Genomic DNA, 15,699 nt, shown 5'->3' with positions numbered 1-15,699 from the left:
ACGAGGAGGGAGAAAAAAGGAGCGCGACGGCCCTGTCCGCGCGCAGGCGTGAAACGCCGAAATGCTGGCCGCTTAGCCGGCACTGAGGAGTGTGCGCAGGCGCGAGGTCGGCCGCTCGCCCGGAGCAGGAGGGAGGGGGCGGCGGCGAGAGAGCGCCAGGGGTGAGAGGGCGCGAGCGAGACCCCGGCGCCTGGCGCCCCAGGACCCTTGCCACGCCTCCGCGCGCCCGGCGGCGGCCCGCGCGCCGCCCTCCTCTGCGACGCGCGCCGGGCCGCGCCCTTCGCCTTCTCCTCTTCCTTGGCGGGCGGCGAGGAGCGGCCTGAGGGGCGGCGCCTTCTGCGTCCGCCCCGGCGGGGTGATGTGAGGGGTGGCCCGCGGCCATGGAGACGGGCCCGGCGCCCCTGGTGGCCCCGCCGCGCCGTCATGGCGCCCCCGCGGCCCCCTCGCCGCCGCCCCGCGGGTCCCGGGCCGGGCCCGTCGTGGTGGTGGCTCCGGGGCCGCCAGTGACCACGGCCACTTCGGCCCCCGTCACCCTGGTGGCCCCCGGGGAGGCGAAGCCCGCCTGGGTCCCGGGGCCCACCCAGACCTCGGCCCCGGCCTCGACCGTCACAGGCAGCACAGTGGTGGTGCTGACTCTGGAGGCCTCATCCGAAGCCCCGAGGGCGCAAGTTTCCGCTGACCCAGACCCCCTGGTGCCCGCGGCAGTGGCAGGAGCCGAGATGTCCATGGCTTTGGGCCCGGGGACAGATTCTCCGAAGACGGAGGAGGCTAGAGCCTCACCCGCCCCTGGACCAGGTACCCCCACCAGGACCCCTTCCAGAACAGTTCCTGGGGTTCTGACCGCCAAACCCCCGCTTGCCCCCAAGCCGGGAACCCCAGCTGCCTCAGGAGTGACCGCGCGGGTTGCAGCAGTGACAGCAGGACAGGTGACAAGTGGACATGAAGCTGCAGCAGCAACATCAGCATCAACTGCACAGGCTCCAGAGGACCCCTCAGGGTCTGGCACAGGCCCTTCAGGAACTTGTGAGGCTCTGGTAACTGTCGTGACGGTCACCCCAGCTCCGGAGCCTGCTGAAAACTCTCAGGACCTAGGCTCCACGTCCAGCCTGGGACCTGGCATCTCTGGGCCTCGAGGGCAGGCCCCGGACACTCTGAGCTACTTGGACTCTGTAAGCCTCATGTCTGGGACCTTGGAGTCCTTGGCAGATGATGTGAGCTCCATGGGCTCAGACTCGGAGATAAATGGGCTGGCCCTTCGCAAGACGGACAAGTATGGCTTCCTTGGGGGCAGCCAGTATTCGGGCAGTCTGTGAGTACCCAGTGGGCACCCCGTGGGGCTTCAGGGAAGCAGAGGTTGGGGAGGAGGAAATGATACACCTTGCCCAGATCCTGGCAGCTCAGCCTCCTCCAAGGCTCCAGGGGAGTGGCTCCAGCAGGAGTGAGCTACTTGGTGATCCCTGTCATGCCTAGAGCATCCTGAGGTTTTGGTGGCACTTGCATGTTAGAGTTTCAGGCCAGGTGTCAGGAGTTCTGGGTTTGAGCTTTGCTTTTAGTGTGTTGTGTGCCCTTGAGCTAGTGTTTTCCCTATTTCTGTGTCTCAGTTTCCATCTCTATATAGTGAAAGGTTGAATGAGGTGATACTTAAGGTCGTCCCAGCTCCTTGATGTGAAAAACTCCAGCTGTGGGTCAGATATTCTGGAGGGTTGGCTGGGCAGGGATTCTGGTAGAGATATTTGGTCCCTGAAAGGGAAGGAGTCTGGGAGGGATGCAGTCATCTTCCCTCCCCCATAGCCCTAGGTCTGATGGGATGATGAGCTGGGGGAGGCCTCGTCGGTAGAGGGGAGACCGTGAGGGTAAGGCTCCTCTGCGAAACAGAGAAGGGCAATCTTGTGTTTTTACTGAAGGAAGGGGTTGGGGGAGGCCTCTTCCCCATTTCCTCATCTCCCCAGCCGGGCTTACTCTTTCCTAGTTCCCTCCAGGGGCCTGAGTCACTCCTGATGTGGGGGTGTGATTGCCTCTGACTTCTTCCTTCCCTCTCTCTGGGAAGGATCCTGCCCATTGTTCATGTACCGCTTTAAGCTGTTGGTCAGTTCAACCTACAGCATCACCTGAGCACCCAGGTGCCAGGCCCTGTGCTAGGTACTAGGGATAAAATAGTTGTTTCAAGGCACTCGTTGTCAAAAGGGAGAAACAAATACTTAAACAATTGATGTCAATGTATTTTAGGTTTAGCCTAGAGATCTTCACAGGATTTTGTGAGTACTAGGGAAGGGACCTTTTGCCCACTCAGAATTCAACTGAGTCTGTTCCAAATCCTGAAGAATGCGTAGGATTTAGTCTAATCGTGTTATGTGTGTTGGGGTGGGGGGCACCTGCCTGGAGTTGGGGAAAACACTGTGGGAAGGTATTCTAGGTGTTTTATAATCCAACAAAAAACAGAAAACTTTTGATTGAGCACCAACATTCATGGTCCTAGGAAGGCAACTGAAGTTTGACCTTGGTGTTTTCCCATGCTGGAGGGATGCACTGTTGTACCCAATGTATAGGTGAAGAAACAGGATTAGAGCAGTTGAGTGAATTGCCCCACTCACACCTGGATCTGTGTGACCAGTGGCTTTCTCCTCAATATTATGCTGCCCTAAGGAACTTGGATTGAATTGGATTTCAGTGAGCCCCTCTTGTGTGCCAGGCACGTTGCTCGATTATGTTTCTCTGCTTTGTAATTTTGTCCCTCTAAAATCTATCTTCCATGCTGGAAGAACATACTTCTGAGGCCGGGCTGACTGGGGCACATGTTACCTTAAAAACTTATGGTAGCTCTCCCCTGGCCACAGGATAAAGTGCCATGTGCTTTATTCTGCAGATGGACTCCTTATTTTCTGCCTTTGCCAGTCTTTCTGGTCTTCTCTCCCACCACTTCTCATCATGCACTTAATACTGTGGTCCTGTTGAACTGATTGTAGTCTCTCCCCCTTCATACTCAGGCTGTTCCACCTGCCAGGAATGCCTTTCTCCTCCTTCTTGTCTTGGTATGTTCTACTCAGTCCCTCCTGGCTTATAATGAAGATGTCTCCTCCTCTAGGAAGCCTTTCCTGATATATCCACTGCCCCTACTCCAGTCAGTGCCTCTCCTGTGCATTTTTGTTATTGCATTTCCCACACCACATTGCAGTTATCTCCCCTGCAAGCTTGTGACCTTCTTGAGGGCAGGAAAGATATTACCTAATTCTTCCTGATCCTTAGTAGGGTTTGGAACCAACTTATGATAGAAATTAATGAGCAATGATGGGCGCCTGGGTAGCTCAGTTGGTTAAGCGTCTGACTTTGGCTCAGGTCATGATCTTGAGGTTCGTGAGTTTGAGCCCTGTGTCAGGCTCTCTGCTGACAGCTTGGAGCCTGGAGCCTGCTTCAGATTCTGTGTCTCCCTGTCTCTCTGCCCCTTCCCTGCTCACGCTCTGTCTCTCTCTCTCAAAAATACATAATAAATATTTTTAAAATATTAATGAGCAATGATTAAGTGGTTCTAAGACAAAAGAAACTAATAGTTAATGAGCCCATCCATTTGCCAGTCCTTTATATACAGTTTCTCAGTAGTTCTCTCATACCTTTGTGATGTAGATGGTGGCATCCCTTTTTGACAGATGAGGAAGAGATTCAGGTTATCACTTGCCAAGATTTCCCAATTTCTAATGGACAGAACTGGGATTTGAGCTCAGGTTGGTCTGGAAATTCAAGCGCTTTCTTCCATTCCACTCATTTCCTGGTACTGGCTCCTACAAGTAACTGTTTCAAGACTCCTGGGGTATCTTGAGTGTGAAGCTGTGACAGAACAATGGGCAAACAGTGCAAGGAAAACTTCATTTGCTTGAGAATCTCGGGTGACTTCAGGGAGGAGGTAGAGGGAATTGCAGGTGGCCCAGGGGATCTCAAGAGTCTGATAGGAGGAAACTCAGTTGCTTCTAAGGAGGCAGAGAAGTATATTTATATTTGTTCTGTATTCTGTTTTATGGATAACAATTGCTCTTACTGAGCACTTGCTATTATATAACCTCTCAAGTAGATCCTATTTTTTTCTCCACCTTACAAATGAGGAAATCGAGGCTTAGAGGAATTCTGTGACTTGCCCAAGGTCACACAGTGAGTAAGTGGTAAAGCTACAACTTGGACCCAGGTCTAATGCAAACTGTGGCTTTTAAATATTCTGTACCCTCTCCCCAAACTTGTATGTGCCATAAGCAGGATTTGAACACACCCAACATGTACAGAGATCCAACATGAGAACACCATCTCTGTACAGAGATTCCTTCCAAGGGAAGAAGTCCTTTCAGTGTGGTGAACTAGGCCCTTAGATGGCTAAGGTGGCCAGATATCCTGATATTTGGTAGCTCACAAAATGCTTTTACATCCAGTCTCTCATTTGAGCCTGGGGAGGTGGGTGGCTTGCTTCAGTTCCGCCAGCAATCCATGTTTTATACCACTGCTATTGACCCTTTCCACGCTTTCTTCATCCTGCAGAGAGAGCTCCATTCCTGTAGATGTGGCTCGGCAGCGGGAACTCAAATGGCTGGAGATGTTCAGTAACTGGGATAAGTGGCTGTCACGGCGTTTCCAGAAGGTTTGGAAGGCTGACTGGTGGGCAGGGCAATGGACAAGTTGGGAGGGGGTTAGGGAGAGCTCATATACTCCAGGGAAGCCATGATAGTATTTGTTCTCTAGGCCACATTGGGGATGGGTGGTTCTTGGGCCTGGGGGGAGGAGTAGTTTTAAAGATAGAAGGCCAGGCCAGGTCCAGTGGAGTCAAGCCAATGAGATGTGGGAGGGCTGTCCCAGGAAGCCTGAGGACTGCTGGGGAAAGCCTGGAGGCTATGCCAGCCCCTGAAGCTGTCACCCTGCCTGCCACTCTGCCTTAGGTGAAGCTGCGCTGCCGGAAGGGGATCCCCTCCTCCCTCAGAGCCAAGGCCTGGCAGTACCTGTCCAATAGCAAGGAACTCCTGGAGCAGAACCCTGGCAAGTTTGAGGTGTGTCCAGGGTATGGGGACATGTGATACTGTGTGAAGGGTATCATCAGTCCCCCTAGATCCTGAGATAATCCCTGATGTCCCACTGCAGGAGCTGGAACGGGCTCCTGGGGACCCCAAGTGGCTGGATGTGATTGAGAAGGACCTGCACCGCCAATTCCCTTTCCATGAGATGTTTGCCGCTCGAGGAGGGCATGGGTAAGATGGCCTGATCATGTGGGTCAGTCTGTAGAAGGCTCCAGGTGGATACAGGGCTGGGTTGAAAGCTGTTCTTGCCCTCCAGGGCTTCTAGGAAAGTGGTCCTTAATGTATTGAGTGTCAAGCCATATTGAGGGAACTGTCCTGGGAAGGAGATTCTGACTCGGGGCTGGGGGGTTGTTGGAGGGGAGATGGAGAGGCACAACAAGGACTTATTGAAGAGGTTGCATTTGAGTTGGGTTTTGAAGGTTAGATGGGAGCAGAGCCAGGGGCAGGTTTTTCCTGGCTGGGGGTTTATATAAGCTGTCTCTGGGATGTGGGGTTGAGTGGAGCTGAGGCTGGAAAAGCAGTTTCGGGTCAGATCACCAGAGGGCCTTAAAAATTGTTCTGAGGCACTTGTACTTTTGTTCTATATGCTAGACTTCCCCAAGATGTATATATATCACTCCTTAGTAATATGCCAGATGGTATTAGGTGACTCTCAGATGCACATTTTTCATCAGTTGGTTCATCTTTTCAGCAAATATTTAACTGAACACCTGCTATCTGCCAGGAACTGGTCTAGTCACAGATGATAGCAGTTAACAAGACAAAAACTCTTGCCCTTATGGGGCTTATTACATTTTAGTGAGGATAGAGAAGGAAAGTATGTTGTATGTGAAAGGGTGGTAAGTATTAAAGAGGAGTTTAAAGCAAGAAAGGGTAATAGAGAATGTGAATGGAGATGTGGTTATAATGATCTGACTTGTGTTTTAAAAGGATCATTCTGGCTGCTGTGCTGAGAATAGTATAAGGAGACAAGGACGGAAGCAGAGAGACTTGTTAGAAGACTATTTCCATAATCCAGGAGAGAGAGGATGATAGATATATCAGAATGGTAGCCGTGGAACTATGGGGAAAAGTGGTTGGGTTCTGTCTATATTTTGAAAGTAGAGCCAGAAGGATTTGCCAATAGATTAGATGTGGACTGTGTGAGAGACAGAGAGAGAGAGAGAGAGAGAGAGAGAGAGAGAGAGATTGGAATTAAGGCCGACTCTGAAGGTTTTGGGCCTGAGAAACTAGACAAATGGAGTTGTTCATATATTGGTGTGGATGAGAAAAGGAGGTTAGAGGGGTATGTTAAGAGCTCAGTTTAGGAATGTGAAGTTTGAAATGCTAATTGGACATCCAGATGGAGATGTCAAGAAAGTTGGATCTACGACCTGTATAAGTCTGGGATTTGGGGAGAAGTTTAAACTGGAGGTAAGCTGGAGATTGAGAGTTATTGGCCTCTAGATGGGACTAAATTTCACCTGTGGGATTGGACGAGCTCATCAAGGCAGCAAGTGTAGATACAAAAGGAAACTCAGAGATTGAGCCCTGCAGCTGTAACATTTCAAGAATGGGAAGATAAGAACGAACCAGCACAGGAAGGAGAAACTAGAGAGGTAGAAGGAGAACCAGGGCAGTGTGATTTCTGGAAGCAAATCGAAGAGGGGTTTTGGGACCAGTTGTATGGAATGCTGCTGATGGGTCAAGTAAAGTCAAGTCTGCAAATTGACCTCTGGACTCAGCACAGTAGAGGTCATTAGTGACCTTGATAAAGGCAGTTTGCACAGGGCAGTAGTATAGAGCCTGACTGGAGAATGGGAGGAAAGAGATTAAAGACAGCAAGTCTTTATTCTGAAGTTTTGCTGACTAGGTAAAGAAAGAAATGATGTAATATTTGGAGGGGAAGGGGGGTAGTCAAGAGACTTTTTTTGTAACATAGAGGAAATAACAGATACTGGTATGCCACTGGGAATGATCTAGTAGGGAGAGAAAAACTGATGATGCAGGAGAGGTGGGAGGCTTGCTGGAGTGATGGACTGTGTAGGTGAGAGGGGATGGGACGCAGTACCCAAGTGGAAAAGCTGTGTTTGGCCAGGACCACAGACAGTTCACCCACAGCAACAGGGAGAAAGCAGGGACACAGATGCAGGTAGATGGGTAAAAATAGCATGGGAGCTTGTGGGAGTTACATGTTTAATAGGTATTAGGTAAAATAACTAGTACATCAAACCTGTCATTTCATGGATGCTATTGCAAAGTGGAGAAAAAATATTAAGTAAATAGTACTGGGTAAAACACAGGTAAAACACAAGATCACACTTCAATGACTGAATTTGGGGATGTAAGAGGTTATTACTTTTTACTTTTTTCTGGGTAAGAAATGAAAGTCTGAGCTCCGGAATGGCTGTGGAGGTAGAGAGAAGGAACAGGCATGAATGAAACTCAACATGTAGTGTTGATAAGACTTGATTAGCCACGGGGAGTGATGTAGGGCTCTCTTTTCCAACGTGGGGCTAAGTGAATGGAATTCTCAGACACAGCGATGGGCACCCTCAAGAGGACAGGTCTAGGGCAGAGATTTTATTCTTTGGGATACAGAGACACGAGAAAGGTCTGAGGCACAGCTGGCTTCTCAGGCCTTCACCAAGAACCAGGGGCCAATGGACATGCTGGCAGAGAACTGATGAAATCCACTGAGGCAGATAGGGCAGGCCCTGCTCTGGGGTGATCAAAGAATTCAGACAGTGCTACGGGAGATCTGATGCTGTGGACAGTGGAAGCTTTCTGAAGAAGGTGACCTTGAAGGTCTATGGGGTGGTGGCAGATGAAGGATGGAGAGAGAGCACATCCTGTGCTGGGGAACGGGTACGGAGCACATAGGATGTGGAGGCAAGGGTGGAAGGCTGGAGCCTGGAATGCTTTGATGATGGTCTCGGTCATTGGCTTAACCTTGATAGCAGTGCTAGGAAGGTCGGTGGAGGTGCGTGGTGGTGAACCTCTGAGGTTAATCTGGAACTGGATCTAGGAGGGGTCTGGGCTGGGGCTGGTTGTGGGGGGCAGGCTTAGTTTGGGGCAGAGAGCCCCCAACTCCTGTGATTGCCCTCATGGTCTTTCCCAATACCCACAGGCAACAGGACCTGTATCGAATCCTGAAGGCTTACACTATCTACCGGCCCGATGAGGGCTACTGCCAGGCCCAGGCCCCAGTGGCCGCCGTGCTGCTCATGCACATGCCTGCTGAGGTCAGCATACGCTGGTCCTGGTTGGGGAGGGACTGGGAGGACCTTGGCCTACAGTGGTGATGGGGGAGCTCTCTGCTCCCTGTTTCTCAGGCCCCTCCCTCCTTCCTTGTTCTCGCTCTTCTCAGCAAGCTTTTTGGTGCCTGGTGCAGATCTGTGACAAGTACCTCCCCGGTTACTACAGTGCAGGGCTGGTGAGTGTCTGGGGGCTGGGTGCACCTAAGGTGGTGACTTTCTCCTGAGGCTGCAGGGAGGTCCTTGTCCTGCCTCCTCCCTCTCCCCCCCCCTCCCTTTTGTCCTTTTGTCCCTCTGCTCTGGGCCTCTCCCACTGAGGTGAGGATCCCCCCACTAGGGACAGTCCTACCCCACGGGAGCCACAGTAGGCCTCTTCTCATGGCTCATCCCACTTCCAGGAGGCCATTCAGCTGGATGGAGAAATCTTTTTTGCGCTGTTGCGCCGGGCCTCCCCGCTGGCACACCGGCACCTGCGGCGGCAACGCATTGACCCCGTGCTCTACATGACAGAATGGTTCATGTGCATCTTTGCCCGCACCCTGCCCTGGGCTTCAGTGCTGCGTGTCTGGGATATGTTCTTCTGTGAAGGTACTTCTGTAGCCGTTCAGGCCATGAGGGGGCCGGGGTTTCCATGGTGGCTGCCAGAGAGTGGCCTGCTGCCCGAAGTTACCTCTGGGACCTAGGCTTCCCTGTAAGCAGTCTGGGGGCTGGAGAAACTGGGGCCTAGTCTTGGCTCTGCTATCAGTCCAGAACCTACTGTTTCTCTCAGGAACTCGAAACCCATGGCAGCTCATTTCCCTTCGTGGGACCTCAGTTTCCTCATCTGTACGGTTGGCAGTAGACAGGGATGGGGCCTGTTGAGTCCCTTCTGACTGGGACACACTGAGGTCCTGGCCCTGATCACCCGCGCTCTCTTCTTTCTGACCTTGCAGGCGTCAAGATCATCTTCCGCGTGGCCCTGGTGCTGCTGCGTCACACGTTGGGCTCAGTGGAGAAGCTGCGCTCCTGCCAAGGCATGTATGAGACCATGGAGCAGCTGCGCAACCTGCCCCAGCAGTGCATGCAGGAGGACTTCCTGGTGCACGAGGTAGGCCGTGGCCTTAGCACACCCACACCTGCTTCAGCCCATCCCCATCCTCACCTTCACTCCGGTACCCGTTTCTTCTCCGTCTAGGTGACCAACCTCCCAGTGACAGAAGCACTGATTGAGCGAGAGAACACAGCCCAGCTCAAGAAGTGGCGAGAAACCCGGGGGGAGCTGCAGTATCGGCCCTCTCGGCGACTACATGGCTCCCGGGCCATCCATGAGGAGCGTCGGCGGCAGCAGCCACCCCTGGGCCCCTCCTCCAGCCTTCTTAGCCTCCCTGGCCTCAAGAGCCGAGGCTCCCGGGCAGCTGGAGGGGCCCCCTCCCCACCCCCTCCTGCCCGCAGGGCCAGTGCTGGGCCTGCCCCAGGACCTGTGGTCACCGCTGAGGGACTGCATCCATCCCTTCCTTCGCCTACCGGCAACAGCACCCCACTGGGTCCCACCAAGGAGACTCGGAGGCAGGAGAAGGAGCGGCAGAAACAGGAAAAGGAACGTGAGAAGGAGCGGCAGAAACAGGAGAAAGAACGGGAGAAGCAGGAGAAGGAGCGGCAGAAATGGGAAAAAGAGCAGGAGAAGGAGCAACAGAAGCAGGAGAAGGAACGGCAGAAGCAGGAAAAGAAGGCCCAAGGCAGGAAGCTCTCACTGCGTCGAAAGGCAGATGGACCCCCAGGCCCCCAGGATGGTGGGGACAGGTCCTCCGCATCTGAGGCCCGGCAGGATGCTTACTTCTGACCTCTGTCCCCGGGGCTGGACTGCATGGCCTCCCTTGTTTTCCCCTCAGTCAGGAGCAGGCCTGGCCTGGGGTGCTGCCCCGAGCTTCCTGGGCAGACTGTCCTTCTGGGGAAAGTGGTTTGATTTCCCATCTCCTTGCCAGCTGCTGATCCCTACACAGCTGGGAGAGTGACAGTGCATAGGGCAGCTGCCTTTCCTCGGGGCAGGTGTGATCAAGTCTGGAGCCCCTTCACCTCCAGTTAGGTCCTGCTGGGGTCTCTGGCACTCCTGCCCCGATTTCCTTTGGGGTTCTTTCCCAGGTGCAGTCCTGATTGGCCTTTTGTCACCTCAGGGGTGACTTGGCAATGGGAATCAGCAGTTTTCAGATTCTTACGCTCCAGTTGCTCCCCTTATCCATGAGTGGAGCTGGGTTCCTTTTTCCCTTCTTCAGCCCTGCTGGTCTCCCCCACTTCCTGGCTGGGGACCACGGCTCTCCTTGCTCTACTTCTGGACATCTCTGTTGTAATTATGTACAGAGCAGCTGGTCGGCCCAGGGTGGGGGTGCTTGCTCTGTCTTCTATCCTTTGGTTCTCCTTCCATAATGTTCTTGCACTCGTTTATTTAAGGGGACATGCACTGGCACAGGAAATGTTCCCCCTTTCCCCACCTACCATTCTCCTTGTTCTCTTTCACCCACCCTCCTCTGTGTTCTCAGGCCTCTCCTGCTTTGTCTTACCAGGGCCCCTGCCTTCCACCTTGTTTCCCCTCCAGCCCCTATCTGGGTAAGGGGTCTTCCCCTGAGCTCCAGGGGGTGGAACCCAATGTTTACATTCTCTTGTCTCTGCTCCCACCCTGTGCGGCGCTTCGAGGAATCAGAAAAGAACCTGCTGTTGTACCTGGGCCTGTCTCCTGCCTTGTTATTTGATAAAGGGAGTTAGAATAAGAACTAGGTGGGGTGGGGTGGGGAGGAAACAATGGAGCAGGCCAGGATCTGGGTGTCTGCTGAAGCACTCAGCTGGTCTTGGCAGGGAGGGACCTTTTGGCCTTTGGTCCATCTTTCAGTCACTCATCAACAACTGTTGAGCTCCTGCTCCCCCTTTGCCTGGGATCTGCTGCCTCTGTTGTCACTGGACTGGAGTCCTCTACGCACCACCTGCAGCACCCGGATCTCTTTCCCAAAGTGCTCGTGCAACTCCTGGAAGCTGGAGGGGGGACTGAGGGTGGCTAGGAAGCCACAGTCCTCTGGGGGTGAGCTGGGTTCTTGGCCAGCTGCCTGGCACAGCTCCCGGTACTGGGCTTCCAGTGGGGGTAGTAGCGCCACCAGCCGCCTCCAGCTCACCCCAGCCAGTGCCCACAGCCACGCTGCCAGCTCTCCCTGGTTTTCTGCTGCCAGCTTGTAGGTCCGCCCACCTTCTGTGCCCTCAACCCCGGGGGTCAAGATGGTAAAGGCATAGGGTTCTGTGGCCCCGAGGCGTGGCTCCACCTGGCAGTTTTCTAAGAGGATGAGGCCCAGGGGTGTGCGGTCTGCCTGGTGCTCCAGGTAGAAGAGGAGGTTTCCCCGGAGGACAAACCAGCGGCGTTGATAGCTGATACTTCGGGCTCCCTTCTTTAGCAAGATGCCCTCCCGGTCTGGAGCCTGTGTTCTGTATCCGTGGAAGAAACTGAGCACGGACTTTTGGTGCAGTTTCATGGTAGTTCAATCTGGGAGTTAATCCTGGGGGGCAGGAGAGAGGAGGGGTGGTCTCCTTATTATCATGGGTACCCAATGCTGCCCTCCTGGGGCTCCAGTAGGTTCTTCCTGGGCATAGCCTTAGTGTAGTGGGATTCAGGACTGTTCTGAAGAGCTAGAGGTCTTGTCCCCACAGCACAGGGACCCATACCCACCCCCCCATCCCCCCCTTTAGCTCTCCCCCTTGGGCCAGCTTACAGATTCTGGGCTGGGGCCGCTGGGACCCTACTTGCCAGCAGTGGGGCTTTATCCTGAGGCTGTGGTCTGAGAGAGAGGCATTGTTGCCTCTTTCCAGGCCTACCTGAGATCGGGGCACAAGAGGCTTCTAGCCTGGATTCTGGACACAGGAACCACTGTCACCTGTACGGTGATGGCTCTTCCCACCTCTGAAACCAGGAACTCAACCAGGGGACAGGCGTGGGGTAAATGACTTCCCCTGGGTCCTAAAGAGAGCTGGGTTCGGAAAGTGCCCCCAAAGCCAGCTGGGGGCTCCAGGCGGGCCATCGTGGGAACTCGGTCTCTCCTCAGGGAGAAGAGCAAGGCCGCACCTCGGACTAGGAGAGGACAGAACTAGACGCTGACTGGGAAAGCAGAATTCCTATGGAGACGGTGAGGGGCACAAAGCCCTTGGCCAACCCTGGAAAAAGGTGACTCAACTCTGTAAAGGGAACCGGGCCGAAACCCACTGTCCCACTTCGCCCCTCCATGATGCTGGGCGCCCCTTTAAGTAGTGTGCTTTACTTTCTCCTCAGAGTCTCTAACTGCTGTAGGAGGGAATCTAAACCGCATCCGGCCATCCCTATCGTCTGATCAGGGTCTAGGCGTTCATTTGTGGCCTGTTCTCGCCGTTGTCGCCCCCAAACTGCTCGCGTCACCCTGGGGAGGGCGGGGTTGTCTTCCCCGCTCTCGGCCTGCTTCCGCCCGCTTTGCCAGTTAGTCATCTAATCGGAGTGAAGCCACTTCCGGCCTTCTCTGGCGCCTTCCGCAGTTCTCTTCCGGGTGATGGCGCCCGGCGCCCCGGATGTAGCCCTGGGGAAAGTCTCTCTTTTTCTTCCCCCACGGCCTCCCGTGGATCCTGAGGTGAGCGCGAGCCGGTGGGGCTGCTCGAATCCCCGCGGCTCTGCCGCCTCTCTTTGTACACTTAGGCTTGTACACTTAGCCCGGGACAGTTGGGGGTCACCCCGCGGAGCTGGGAGTTCAGCGCGGGGCGGAGGGGGTGGCCAGGACGCCAGGTCCTGGGTCCGTCCAGGCCCCGCGGGCTCTGAGGGAGCTGGGGGTGGAGGAGAGGGTGTCAGCCCGCGGATCCCCGTCGCACCCAGGACTGCGGGGGCTAGGGATTGGCGGGGTATGTGGGGGAGCCTGCCTTTTTTCGTCAAGGGTGGGGGTTGCCCGTGGGGAGCCCCTCTGCGCCACCGCCCCTCCGCCCCCGCTCCAGCAACTCTTTTGGATGCCGAACCAAGTCCGGGGGGCCTCCTGGCGGCCAGCTTCCCTCTCGGCCCCTCATTCTGTGCTCCCTCTCCTCCCGAGCTGGATCTAGTGCGTACCGGGTGATTATTTGTTGTGCTGGGGCTCTTCCGCGGTGAGTAGCCTCGCCCACTTCCCTTAATCTGCATCCTTTCTCTCGGCTCAGCCCAGGGAAGGCTCCTCAGTCCAGTCATGCCAAAGAGGAAAGTGACCTTCCAAGGTGTGGGAGAGGAGGATGATGAGGATGAAATCAGTGTTCCCAAGAAGAAGGTGAGGGGGCCAGACTCCTGCATTCTTAGGAGGAGTGAGGGGAGAGAAAGAACTAGAAGCCAGAAGAGAAAGAAGGGGGCGGGGGGCAAAGAAAGCAGAGAGGGGGCTAGCTTTTCCATGTTCTCTGGGAAGTGGGTTTGGAGAATTTCCCGTTGGGGAAGGTTTTGAAGAAAACTCTACCTGGAGTATTTTGAGGAATAGCCAGTAACCTGCGTCTCTCAACTTGCTGGCCCTTCCTCACAGCCAGTGGATCCTGTGGCTGGGGCAGGGGGTCCTGGGAGCCGCTTCAAAGGCAAACACTCTTTGGACAGTGATGAGGAGGATGATGATGAAGAGGAGGGGTCCAGCAAATATGATATCTTGGCTTCGGAGGATGTGGAAGGTGAGCTAAACCCAAGAATTGGTTCTGCTGGAGGAACAGATAGAGCTTTTGGGGATGGGGGGGTGGCAAGGGCGCGCACGTGCGTGTGTGTGTGCGCGCACGCGCGCGTGCACCCAGCACGGGATGCCTGTGTCTTTCATGCAGGTCAGGAAGCAGCCACGCTCCCCAGTGAGGGAGGTGTGCGGATCACACCCTTCAACCTGCAGGAGGAGATGGAGGAAGGCCACTTTGATGCTGATGGCAACTACTTCCTGAACCGGGATGCTCAGATCCGAGACAGCTGGCTAGACAACATTGACTGGGTGTGGCCCAGGGGCTGACGTGGTGGGGGCCTGGAGGCAGCCAGTGCTGGGCTTGGGCCCTGCTCACGGTTTGTAGGAGATAACCACCCCCACCCCTGTTTTCACATCACAGGTGAAAATCAGGGAGCGGCCACCCGATCAGCGCCCACCGTCCGACTCAGAGGAAGAGGACAGCCTGGGCCAGACACCAATGAGTGCCCAAGCCCTTCTGGAGGGCCTTCTGGAGCTGCTGTTGCCAAGAGAGACCGTAGCTGGTGCACTGAGGCGTCTGGGGGCCAGAGGAGGAGGCAAAGGGGGCAGCAAAGGGGGTGGGCGGCCCAGTTCCCCCCAGCGCTTGGATCGGCTCTCTGGGTTGGCCGACCAGATGGTGGCCCGGGGCAACCTTGGCGTGTATCAGGAGACAAGGGAACGATTAGCCATGCGGCTGAAGGGGTTGGGGTCCCGGACCCAGGGACCCCCTGAGCCCACACCCCCACCCTCTCTGGACATGTTTGCTGAAGAAGTGGCAGAGGGGGAGCTGGAGACCCCAACTCCTACGCAGAAGGGAGGTAGGACTGGAGGGCAGAGGAGGAGTGCTGGGGGCAGGGGCAGGGGCAGGGGCCAGGGAACTTGAGGCCCAGATGGCCTTGTCTGTTGTTTTAGAAGCAGAGTTGCCAGGAGATGGTCTGGTGGACGTGATGTGGGAATATAAGTGGGAGAACACAGGGGATGCTGAGCTGTATGGGCCCTTCACCAGCACCCAGATGCAGGTAAGCCCCTTTCTACTTCTTTCTGCCATTTCTCTCCTCCCCCACCGCCCATACCAGTCCTTTCCCAGCTCTTGCTCTCTTTTCCTGCAGACCTGGGTGAACGAAGGCTACTTCGCAGATGGTGTTTATTGCCGGAAGCTGGACCCTCCTGGTGGACAGTTCTACAACTCCAAACGCATTGACTTTGACCTCTATACCTGAGCCTGCTGAGGGCCCGGTTTGGTGGCCCCTTCTTTCCTGAACTCTCTGGAGGAGGCCCCAGCTGCCTCAGGCAGTGAGGACTTGAGGGGCCGCTTTTCAGTCAATTTCCCTTTCCCAATAAAAGCCTTTGGTTACATATTAGGGCCTTGGCTGTGCTGATGGCCAGAAGCCAAGGACCCCTTTGGACTCGCCTCATGAGTGTTTTCTCATGAAGTTCCTTCTTGGGAGTTTCTGGTTACTTGAACCACTTCACCTTTGTTTGTCACTCTGGGGGCAGAACCAGGGCTGTCAGGTGGCGTCTGGAGTTTCCTCACCATCTAAAAATCCCTTTCACTCACATGCTGTCCTCCGGTATCCTCAGAGGGGGCTCCTATTTTGCAGTTCTTAGGTCTTTGGCCTTCAGAACCTCAGAGTCTCTGTCTTTGTAGCCAGTGTAAGGTAGAGCACCAGAAGTGGAGATTTTAGGCCTTGGGGGTTGGGACATCTGTTTGGGGGGAGTAGGAAGCCTGGTATCCACTGACTC

At 54.9% G+C, this 15,699-nt stretch overlaps 3 protein-coding genes across 6 annotated transcripts; 2 read left to right on the top strand and 1 right to left on the bottom strand.

Moving 5' to 3' along the window:
- On the top strand, positions 1–10,979 carry TBC1D10B (TBC1 domain family member 10B). Its single transcript, XM_049638623.1, has 9 exons — positions 1–1,309; positions 4,516–4,615; positions 4,911–5,018; positions 5,110–5,216; positions 8,155–8,269; positions 8,395–8,460; positions 8,680–8,869; positions 9,214–9,368; positions 9,456–10,979. Exons 1-9 carry the CDS (start codon positions 381–383, stop codon positions 10,098–10,100), a joined length of 2,415 nt encoding a protein of 804 aa, XP_049494580.1. The 5' UTR covers positions 1–380; the 3' UTR covers positions 10,101–10,979.
- LOC125928071 (sesquipedalian-1-like) lies at positions 10,970–12,733 on the bottom strand. Of its 3 annotated transcripts, none has more exons than XM_049638626.1 (2): positions 12,466–12,733; positions 10,970–11,793 (listed from the first exon to the last, which is right to left on the bottom strand). In XM_049638626.1, the coding sequence occupies exon 2, from the start codon at positions 11,767–11,769 to the stop codon at positions 11,149–11,151; it is 621 nt and encodes a 206-aa protein (XP_049494583.1). In that variant the 5' UTR covers positions 11,770–11,793; positions 12,466–12,733; the 3' UTR covers positions 10,970–11,148. The 3 variants fall into 3 exon arrangements, with proteins under 3 accessions (XP_049494583.1, XP_049494584.1, XP_049494585.1); XM_049638627.1 differs by having other exon boundaries at positions 12,550–12,733; XM_049638628.1 differs by lacking the exon at positions 12,466–12,733 and adding an exon at positions 12,110–12,451.
- A 69-nt stretch (positions 12,734–12,802) lies between these two features.
- Positions 12,803–15,367, top strand: CD2BP2 (CD2 cytoplasmic tail binding protein 2). 2 transcript variants are annotated; one of them, XM_049638624.1, is made up of 7 exons: positions 12,803–12,888; positions 13,439–13,542; positions 13,786–13,924; positions 14,069–14,226; positions 14,339–14,774; positions 14,869–14,975; positions 15,044–15,367. In XM_049638624.1, the coding sequence occupies exons 2-7, from the start codon at positions 13,465–13,467 to the stop codon at positions 15,155–15,157; spliced, it is 1,032 nt and encodes a 343-aa protein (XP_049494581.1). In that variant the 5' UTR covers positions 12,803–12,888; positions 13,439–13,464; the 3' UTR covers positions 15,158–15,367. The 2 variants fall into 2 exon arrangements, with proteins under 2 accessions (XP_049494581.1, XP_049494582.1); XM_049638625.1 differs by having other exon boundaries at positions 12,804–12,888; positions 15,066–15,367.
- The last annotated feature ends 332 nt before the right edge of the window (positions 15,368–15,699 follow it).

This window comes from Panthera uncia, chromosome E3, assembly GCF_023721935.1.
Source record: "Panthera uncia isolate 11264 chromosome E3, Puncia_PCG_1.0, whole genome shotgun sequence".
NCBI classification, from domain to species: Eukaryota; Metazoa; Chordata; class Mammalia; order Carnivora; family Felidae; genus Panthera; species Panthera uncia.
Note: the sequence above shows the minus strand (reverse complement) of the source record. Positions and strands in the feature narration are given on the sequence as shown.